This window comes from Salpingoeca rosetta (assembly GCF_000188695.1).
Source record: "Salpingoeca rosetta unplaced genomic scaffold supercont1.10, whole genome shotgun sequence".
Classification (NCBI taxonomy): domain Eukaryota; class Choanoflagellata; order Craspedida; family Salpingoecidae; genus Salpingoeca; species Salpingoeca rosetta.
The window spans coordinates 1,505,276-1,515,275 of NW_004754924.1; the positions used below are offsets into that span (position 1 = coordinate 1,505,276).

A 10,000-nucleotide genomic window follows, 5' to 3' on the forward strand; every position below is an offset into this window, starting at 1 on the left:
TGTGTGTGTGTGTGTGTGTGTGTGTGTGTGTGTGTGTGTGTGTGTGTGTGTGTGTGTGTGTGTGTGTGTGTGTGTGCGTGCTGCGAAAAACCACTCTCCAATGTGTGCCAAATGTTCATCCGATCAAACCTTACCCTCCACAAACCAACCCACGCACGCAAATGTGTGTGTTTTCTTTGTGTGCGTAATCACCGCCATCATCATCACCATCATCATCACAATCATCATCACCATCACCATGACCATCATCATCACCATCATCACCATCATCATCACCAGGGCGGGGACTTTATGGCGCAGATGATGGAGTCACCGATGATGCAGCAGATGGTTGACCAGATGATGTCCAACCCGGAGATGATGGAGGGCATTGTGCGCGCCGACCCGCGCCTGCGCACCCTCCTCGACCAGAACCCGGAGCTCAGACAGGCCATGCGCGACCCACAGATCATGCGCCAGAGGTGCGACACGTGTGTGTGTGTGTGTGTGTCGTGTGTCGTGTGTGCGTGTCGTGTGTGTGTATGTGTGTGAGTGTGTTGTGTGTGTGTATGTGTGTGAGTGTGTTGTGTGTGTGTATCGTGTGTCGGGCGGTCACGTGCTTGCTCGGTCCTGCTGAGCTCCACAAATTCATCACCCCATCCCCTCACGCCTTCGCCTCCCACACACACACACACACCCTCCCGCACCACCAACGGCAGCCTTGCGATGGCGCGCAACCCGCGTCTTCGGGAGGAGTTTCTTCGGCAGCAGGACCGCGCCATCTCCAACCTGGAGGCCATGCCCGGCGGTTTCAACCACCTCCGCCGCATCACACGAGGTATTCCGGTTTTTTTTTTTTGTTTGGGGGGGGGGAGGGGTTGTTGTGTGTGTGTGTGTGTGTGTGTGTGTGTGTTTTCATGTCTTTCTTTTCTCCCTTCTCCCATCTTCCTCTTTCTCAGCTTGCTCAATCTCTCACTCATCCACTCGCATACTCGCATACTCTCACACTCGCACACTCACACACTCTCTCACTCGCCAACTTGCTCACTCACACTGTCAACCCCAACGCTATCACCCCACCCCATTCACAGACGTGATTCACCCGATGGAGGATGCCATGCGTGCGCGGGGCCGTGGTGGCGGCGATGACAATGGTGGCGATGATGAGGATGATGAGCCAAATGCGTTTGATGCGCTGTTTGCGGACGACGACGCTAGCAGCCGCGCCCGTCCAAACGAGGAGGCTCTGCCAAACCCATGGTCCTCCGCTCCACAGGCAAACCAGCAGCAACAACAGCAACAGCAGCAGCAGGCGCCACCGTATGTCTGAGATGATGCACTCGTTGTGTGCGTGGTTGTGAGTGGTTGTGTGTGTGAAGATATCGTGTGGTTCTGGGGCATGCGACACGAGCGCTGCGGCTCGTGTGTGTGTGGGTGTGGGTGTGTCTGGATCTAACGCATACGTGCACGCCACTCGTGATGTCTGCGGTGTCAGGAACCCCTTTGCAGGGCTGTTTGGTTCGCCGTTTGGGCCAAGCACGGGCGCTGCCAATGGCACGTCATCCCCGTCGTCAGCACAGCAACAACAACAACAACAACAACAGGTCAGGGATGCGGGCGTGCCTTGGTTGTGGCCGTTAGCCGTGCTTTGGTTGTTGTTTTGCCATTCCATGCCCGTCGCCTCGCGTCTGTCTGCCTGTCTGTAGCATGTCCGCATATCTACACACACACACAAACACTCTCTCTCTCTCACGCGCACTCGCACGCACGCTCACACACACACACACACACACACACTCTCTCTCTCACTCTCTCACGCGCACTCGCACGCTTGCACACCCCGCACGACGCAGGGCGGGTTCCCGTTTGGCGGGTTTATGCCACCATCAATGATGACGGGGCAGTGGGGGTGGCCGTCACAGCAACAGCAACAGCAACAGAGCACGAGCACGACAGCACCAACAGGGTCGACACAGCCAGCAACGACTGGTGCCACGACACCCTCGGCACCGACGCCAGGTGCACCTGGGCAGGCGCCTTCCTCGCGGTACTCGAGCGAGTTGCAGCAGCTGCAGGACATGGGCTTTACCGACGAGGCAGCGAACATTGCAGGTGCGATGCATGTGTCATGTGATTGTGTGATTGATGTGTGTGATTGATGTGTATGGTTGATGTGTGTGATGCTTGTCCATCTTGTTGTTGTTGTTGTTGTTGTTGTTGTTGTTGTTGTTGTTGTTGTTGTTGGTGGTGGTGGTGGTGTTGTGCTCATGTTCATCATCCACTCATGTCATCCACTCACTCATGTCACCGTCTGTCATCTCCCTGGATCACCAGCGCTGCAAGCGACCAACGGCAATGTACATTTGGCGGTGCAGCGGCTGCTGGGCCAGTGATGTGCCGCGTGAGGCGTGAGGTGGTGGAGGTGGAGGTGAGGCTGCGATTGGTCGAGCCGACCCTGCTCATGCACAACATGGTCGTCGATAAATGAAATGAGACAGCTCTCAACGCGATGATGATAACCATCCTGTAGTAGTCGTGGTGATAGGGCGGCGGCGGTGGTGGTCACTGGTGGCGGTGGTGGTGGTGGCGGTGGTCACTGGGGCGTTGTTGCACTGCAGACAGACAAACACACAAACAGACACACACAGACACAGACACACACACACACACACACAAACACACAAACAGACACACAGACACAGACACAGACACAGACACACGCAAACACACACACACACACACAGACAGATACACACTCGCGCACCATCGAGTCCTTGCGCAAGCTTGCATAATCCACAAAGCTTCACTGTCAACGAGCGCTTTTTTGAAACGAGCCACTGGTTCGATGTCCCTGTCTCGCGACACTTCCTCGCAACCGCCAACCAACACATTCGTGCTGCTGCGTACGCCAGCCAACGGCCTCGCCACCTCCAACACCTCCATCACACCTCCAACACACCTCCAACAACCAACGGATATCCGCAAGTTAAACCAAACACCAACCAAACAGCATTGATGAAAGGCGTGACGATGCGCGTATCGGCAAAACACTCGGGGTGCGAATAACTGTGTCGCGAGGGGTCACGCGGGCGTGCAGACTGCCTGCCGATCCGTTGCGGTGCAGCTTCGCGCACTGAAAGCAGGAAAGCCGAGGAAGAGGCGCAGGTTGTGGCCGCGACAAGCTAACAAGCTGGCGAGAGAGAGATAAAGAACGGGAGGAGGCGTGGTTCTTGTCTTGTTTGTCAGCAGCAGCAGCAGCAGCAACCTCCAACAGCAACCTCCTGCAGCAATCACCAGCAACGACAAGAACGACAGGCAGATATGCTATGGATGGTGTTGTGTTGTGACAACACCGGTGTTTGCCTGGTGATGCTGACGCGGCTCATCTTTGAATGTTTCGAGTGGGTTTGTGCATGGCTCACGGGTCAGCAGGCAGCACACGCAAGCAGTTCAAGCCGTCCCATCCTGCTCAGTCAGCCAAACGACAAGGGCAACCGCCGCCGCCGGCACGCTGGCACGCTGGCACGGGTCACTCGAGACACTGATTCGACCCCTTTTAGGATGTTGGCTGTGTGGTTGCACATCCACAACAAGACAACAGGTCTTCGCTTGTTTGTGTTGTGCTGTGTGTGTGATGACATGACGGTTGTGGGCTTGTTTCGCTTGTGTGCTGGTTGACCTCCATCATCCTTGTTTGTGTTTCTTCGATGGTGATGACGTGAGCGGCGTGGGGGAACAACATCCTTCCGCCCCACAACAAGCACTCACTTTGGCGTCAGCAAGTCGTTGGGCCTTTTTTTCTGCTTTGAACCGCGCGGCAACGCCACCTGTGTGGTGTTCGCCACTGCGAAGAGCGCTTGTTCGCCACCCACCCATCTTTGATCGCCACTGAACAAGAAAGAAGTGAAGCAAAGACAGCAGCAATACAGTTTATTTTTCGGTGTTGCCGTCGCCATCGCCACCGCATGGCATTGTTCGGTACCCCGAAATAGCTCCTTCAGAAAACACCGAACGTCACGATTTGTCGCGAGGCACAGGTATTTCGTGTCGTATGCCCCGGTGGCATACCTAATTTTTCAGGACCGCACCCGAAACCCTAGCCACAACCCGCGCCCAACAAACCAGAAAAGTTGCGGCATTCGCTCCCCAAACCACATCACATTCGTCACACAAAACTTGTCGTCAACTGACATGACTTGTTGCTGTGGGACAGACTGGAAGCATGTTCACAAACGCCACACACATGGAGTTCACACACCCTTCGCGACCCTCTTCGGCCGCTCCTCCCTCCGCTCGTTTTTCTGTGCCTTGCTGGCGCTTTCTCACACCGCTCCCACTTGCCTGCGCCGCACGCGCACGCCAGCACGCTTGTTCACGCGCTTCGGCCGTCAGCTTTTGTGCGAAACGATTGCATGCATTTTGAAAGTGGCGAACGCTGACACTTGCCGGCTTTGAACCGGCATCATCAACTGCGCGTGAGTACCGTTCGTCCGCCCTGACGCAACGCGCGGGTCTTTCTGCACTTTCCACCCAACCCGTTTTTCAAATCCCCCCAAACCAGACTTTTGCCTTTTTGCACGCCGCGAGCACGCATCCTTCTCCCATTACACGCACGCACGCACGCACGCACGCACAACAAAACAACAACAACAACAACAACCACCACACAACAACCACCACCCAAAACAAGCCCCAAGCGCAACGAAACCTAAGCACACTTTCTACCCGACCACCGCCGCAGCAAAGCTGCCCTTCTTCTTCCCCCACCACATATCGCGCATATCGGCTCAGCCGCTGCTCATTGATTGCTTCTGCCGTGTTTACGCAGCGATACCTTCCGCCCCCCATCCTCCTTCCTCCTCGCACACTCCTGTCGCCACCCGCGGTGGTTTTTGTTCGAGCACTGGCGGTTGCAACGCTGTGTCGCGGTGTGTGTTCATTTTCTCCACCCCACTCCACCAGCAGTCAACTTGTTTTTCAAACAACCAACCAACCCTTACACACCCAAGACAGCGCGCGAGCGCTTCGAGCCACACACCCACATTCCTCGCATTCCCTCAACGCTTCCCCCTCTTCTTCTTTTTTTGGCGCGCCGTCAAACACATCAGGTAGGCAACCATTGTTCGCGCAACTTGGCCGTGACTTGTTTGTTTATCATTCTGGTTGTCATTCTGGTTGCGCCACTCCTTCCCCTTTCCCCTCCAACCAGCTCCACGTTGTCACATCACACACCAACACGCAAACAAGCCGCAACAAAAAAACTGAGCCGGCAGCGCAACGATCGCCAGCCAGCCATCATTGCTGCGCCATTTCACACACATGCACCCACACTTGCACGCCCATCCACCTTCACGTACACTCACCTGCACGCGACGCACAATACAACGGTGTCGGTGCCTTTTTTTGTTGCATCCACTCACCCTCCCCCTTGCTGTTCCTCAACACCACACCCTCCCGTGTTTGGATTCGAAAAGCAAACAGCAGCCACAGCAGCAACAGCAGCAGCTTCATTTTCCCCCACTTCTTGCTGTGATTACATCTTCGATACCAGCCAGTCACTGCACAGCGACTACAGCTGTCAGCCATCCATCCTCCAGCCATCGACACTCGCCGATTGACTTCGAAAGGTGAGCGATGAAGCAAGTGTTTAAAACCCACAAGAATCCCACCCCACCGCCTCCCAGGCTGATGCACTCTGTGTGTTGATTGTGTGTTGACGTGTTTATTTGAAACCTCCCTTTCAGTTCTGGTGCCTTCCCGCGTGCGTGCTGTTTTCTTGTGGGCGTGTTTGGGTGGCTGGGTTCGGCCTCGCACCCCAACGCACTCCTCAGCCTCGCACCCCACCCTTCCCCTCAGCATCGCTCCACAGCATCGCTCAGCTTTTGTTTGCTTGGAGCTGGGTGGGGAAAGGGTTCCTTCTTGCGTTTTTCCCCATGTGCGCTCGCGTCTCGCGTGTCGCTGTCATTTTCCAACACTCCCCCAAAGTGTTTGTGTCTCTGCTGTTGACCCCATTCCCTCGCTTCTCTACCTTGCCCCGTAGGCTTGGTACTTTCTTGTCGACTGAGCTCACACAACACAGCACCACAACCACTCTTGCCTCCTCCCTCTTTCTCTCTTCTCTTGTCCTCGTGTCGCTGTCCACGTCCGCCATCACCACCACACCACTAACACCACCACCACCACCACAATCTCTTTCTCCTCCTCTCTGTCTGTGTCAGAAGGATACCCACTTGAGTGGCCCATCGCAAAAAGCGTTGCATGCACGCACGCGCACCCACGCAGACACAGCCTCTCAGCGAAACCCTCAATCAAGTGATGCTGCCTTCCTCCAACCGCAAGCGCATCTCAAGTCCAACCCCCTTTGCTTCCCCAGCCAAGGATCACACAACCAGCAAAATGGACCCGGCATCGCTGCTCCCGTGCCCATCCCCGCCGGCCAAGCGCATGCTGCGCCTGCACCACGACGACCGTGTCACGGACGACGATGAGTACGTCCGCCCCGCCCCTCGCGCCCACGCCCGCGCCAGCCCCGCGGCTCGCCCCATGTGGCGCCCAGCACGCAGCGCCTCCACAGCGACCGGCCTCGCCGCAGACTGCGACTGCGCAGCCGGCACCACGTCCCTTGGCCCTCGCCACGACGTGTCTGCCCCCGCGTCTGCCTGCCTGCCGGCTTCTCGCGGCCGTGCCTCCAGCTTTGACAACGGCTCCAGCCACGCCAGCACATACCAGCCCCGCTCCCCATTCTTCTGCGCCAGCGCTGCCACGACCAGCACCAGCAGCAGCAGCAGCAGCCTCGACGTGCCCCACTTCCCCTTTCCCTCCCCTCCACCGACAACAAGCCATTCAGGCGCCGCCCCTTGCACCACCACCAGTGCTACAAGCAGCACTGGCCCGACGCTCTCCGTGTCCTCGACGGCGTGCAAGTCGCCAAGCCCGCGCCGTGTGAGTCGTGGCCTCTCCTTCTCCTCCCCTCACCGCGCCCACACCGCGACGCCCATCACCACCCCGCTCGCCAGCATGACCTCTGCCAGCTCCCTCGACCTTGGCGCCGTCGCCTCGGCATCCTCGTCCATGGACATGCGCTGCGACGACGACGACGACGAAGATGACGAGGAGGAGGGCCGTGGCAGTGACGCCGAGGCCACCGCCATGGACACGGTCGTCGCCGCCCACGGGCATGCATGCATGCACGCCCAACAGCACAGCAGCCACCACCACCACCACCACCACCAGCAGCCGCACCGCCACGTCTCCACGGGCAGCAGCCGAAGCAGCTGGCAGCCGGAGGACCCGTTCAGCTCTGCCAGCAGCACGCGCCGCAACAGCCTCACCTCGCCCAACATGCTGTCCGGCGCGCGCCAGGCCACGCTGGATCTGCCACAGCGCACAGCCACAGCCAGCGCGCCAACCACGCCCCCTCGCCCGCTGCTCCTGCATCGCCGCACCTCCTCCACAGCCAGCCCCACGGCCCAAGCCGGCGCACACCAGGGCCAGCAAGCCTCCCCGTCTGCCCACGGCAAGCCCACGCTGTCGCGGCCCAAGCCCCGCTTCAACCTGCCCACGTCCCCATCGATGCCCTCGTCGCCCTCGCTGTCGCCGCGCCACCACGCGCGCCTCATGCTGCCGACATCGCCGTCGTCGTGCCCAACAACGCCGGAGCCAAAGAGCCGCCGCTTCTCCCTGCTGGAGCGCAGGCGGGAGCGCGCCATGAGCTGGACGGAGAACGGGCGCCGGCCGTGCATGAGCCCAGACCTCATGCGCACGGGCAGCCTGCAGCTCAACGTCCCTGTCAGCGACATCAACGCCGTGCACAACGACGAGGACACGCGCGTGGACAACATGCGCGGTGACCGCGTGGATGCCCTCTTTGATGCCGCGCTTGCGGTTGGCGAGGAGGAGGCCGCCAAGCAGCTCGACGCCTCGTTCTCAAAGGACGACGCATAGGGCGCCATTGCCCCGAGCTTGCTCTTGGCCCCTCCCCCCCCCTAATCTCTTGCTCGCGTGTGTACAGTATATACTCTTTGTATGTATGTGGAGCTGTGTTATGTATGCGAACCACGCACCGCATTTGTCCATCGTTTTGTCATTCTCCCCTGTGCGCTCCTCCCTCTTGTGTGCTTGCATGCACGCACGACTTGCAGCAGTTACCTGCGGCGCCGTTCACTCGTTCACATCGCCATCCTCTTTGTGTCCCTTGCTTTTCGTTTTCGTGGTGTCTTGATGTTGGTTATTCTGTGTTGTGTGTCATCACATCATCATTAGCACCACGTTGATGGCGATGCCATGCTGATGCTTGTCATGAGGCGCTCCTTTGCTCTTGCACGTGCTCTGCAGCACACCACTCTCCTCGCTCTCGCTTTCTTTATCTCCCTTATCTTCATTGTGTCCCCTCGAGCGCTATCGTTTGTGCGTGGACACACTTTGTCTTGCTCTGTCTTGCTCTCTATCTAGCGACCCACATGCCACATGGATGAGTGTACACATGTCCTCATGTATTTGTGTTTCTGGGATGTGTTGATGTGCGTGTCTTGGTCGCATCTGTCATCCCAGCTGCCTTCTTGCACCTTCCTGCGTTGCTGTCACCAGTCACCTGCCACTTGTCTCTCGCACACTCGCCACCTTTATCTTCTTCTTCTTTTTCTTTGGCGCTGTGCGCCACTATTGTGTGTGCTCTCCCTCCTTCGCCTCTCTCAACTCGGATCACCAGAAAGATTTATTTCTCCGCCGGCGTACATACGAAGACAGTAAACAAGCACTCATGTCATGTGTCACAATGTCAGCTCAGACAAGCGAGAGGAGGGCATGACCGCAGCAGAGCAGCCACAACCATGATGATGATGATGATGATGAATTGGTGATGATGATGGTGATGATGGTGATGAAGCAGACCACAGCACAACAAGGCGAGCAATGTGCTTGTTCTTCTGTGTTAGCGACTCTCAAACTCAGACTCAGGAGCCGTTAGCTTTTGTTGCGACGTGCTGTTCGAGCATGTTCGATGCCACGCGTCTCCCTCCTGTCGTGCGATGACGCTCATGACGCACCCACGTGAATCCACTGACGCACATGTCCACGACCACGACCACTGGGTCAGTGCACGCACGGCTTTTCCCTCTGCAGCTCTGCGTGCTGCACTCTGCATGCGGTCATGACAACTCGCAACATGCACGCGTGTAGTTCGCACGCAAACGAAAAATGCAGAACCGTTCACAACAGCAAAAAAGAAAAAAATGCGGCCGTGGCAGCCAACACGACAAAAAGTAGCGCTGACAAGAACAACAACAACAACAACCACGCTGCTCAGTTCAGCCAGCCAACCAACCCTGCTTGCTTTGGCTGTCCTGTGTTGTGTTGTGCTTGCTCGTTGATGTTGAGCATTGCTGTGTATGGGTGCGACACGCTCACGCCACAGAGTATCAGCAGCCAACCAAGCCCCAAGCGCCCCCCAAAACAGAGCAAAGGCGTCAGCTGACCAGCAGCGATCAGCAGCACACCAAGCAACTTCCTCAAACAATAACGATGACGATGAGCTTAAGGAGAACCACTCTCCACAGTGCTCAGCACAGCCAAGACACAACAACACCTCACCAGCACAGGAGAAGAGGAACAGGGACAACAAGGAGAGCCAGTGGAACAGACAAACCAAGGGGAACAGAGAGAGCAAGGGGAACAGAGAGAGCAAGGGGAACAGAGAGAGCAAGTGGAACAAGGAGAAGAGTATTGTCACTCTCAACGATAACCATGACAACAACACCAAATATGGCAGTGGTGTTGGTGCTGGTGCTGGCAGCAGCGGCTGTCGGGGCTCATGGCTCAGGTGCCAATGCCGCTGTGGGTGATGATAGCAGCGGGTCGCTCGTCTTCCATGCCAGTAGCAGCCAGCTGCTCTCTGCACACTCGCTGGTGCACACGCTTGGCTCGGTCGGCGACAGCACCACCAGCGGCGGCGGCAGTGGCGGCACAAGCGGCAACGGCGCCAACACCGTGTCCAGCGCCGAGCAGCGGCGCGGGTGGGCCAACG

At 57.6% G+C, this 10,000-nt stretch overlaps 3 protein-coding genes across 3 annotated transcripts in view; all 3 read left to right on the plus strand.

Annotated features, from left to right (window-relative positions):
* The window catches only part of PTSG_04623 (uncharacterized protein), a gene marked incomplete at both ends in the record, with an annotated part of 3,367 nt that extends 995 nt beyond the window's left edge, over nucleotides 1-2,372 (plus strand). The window contains 6 exons of the mRNA XM_004994659.1: nucleotides 280-461; nucleotides 699-817; nucleotides 1,071-1,299; nucleotides 1,475-1,583; nucleotides 1,833-2,091; nucleotides 2,314-2,372. Coding sequence (XP_004994716.1) covers nucleotides 280-461; nucleotides 699-817; nucleotides 1,071-1,299; nucleotides 1,475-1,583; nucleotides 1,833-2,091; nucleotides 2,314-2,372 — 957 coding nt within the window. The remainder of the gene's footprint in view (nucleotides 1-279; nucleotides 462-698; nucleotides 818-1,070; nucleotides 1,300-1,474; nucleotides 1,584-1,832; nucleotides 2,092-2,313) is intronic.
* A 3,662-nt stretch (nucleotides 2,373-6,034) lies between these two features.
* On the plus strand, nucleotides 6,035-8,735 carry PTSG_04624 (uncharacterized protein). The gene has a single exon (XM_004994660.1). The coding sequence runs from the start codon at nucleotides 6,238-6,240 to the stop codon at nucleotides 7,921-7,923; it is 1,686 nt and encodes a 561-aa protein (XP_004994717.1). The 5' UTR covers nucleotides 6,035-6,237; the 3' UTR covers nucleotides 7,924-8,735.
* A 492-nt stretch (nucleotides 8,736-9,227) lies between these two features.
* The window catches only part of PTSG_04625 (uncharacterized protein), a 3,740-nt gene continuing 2,967 nt past the window's right edge, over nucleotides 9,228-10,000 (plus strand). The window contains exon 1 of the mRNA XM_004994661.1: nucleotides 9,228-10,000. This exon is cut by the window's right edge and continues 429 nt beyond it. Coding sequence (XP_004994718.1) covers nucleotides 9,499-10,000 — 502 coding nt within the window. The 5' untranslated portion in view covers nucleotides 9,228-9,498.

Bases quoted from the DNA above. Each gene is read 5' to 3' on its own strand.
- PTSG_04624 (XM_004994660.1), top strand. From the start codon at position 6,238: ATGCACGCACGCGCACCCACGCAGACACAGCCTCTCAGCGAAACCCTC.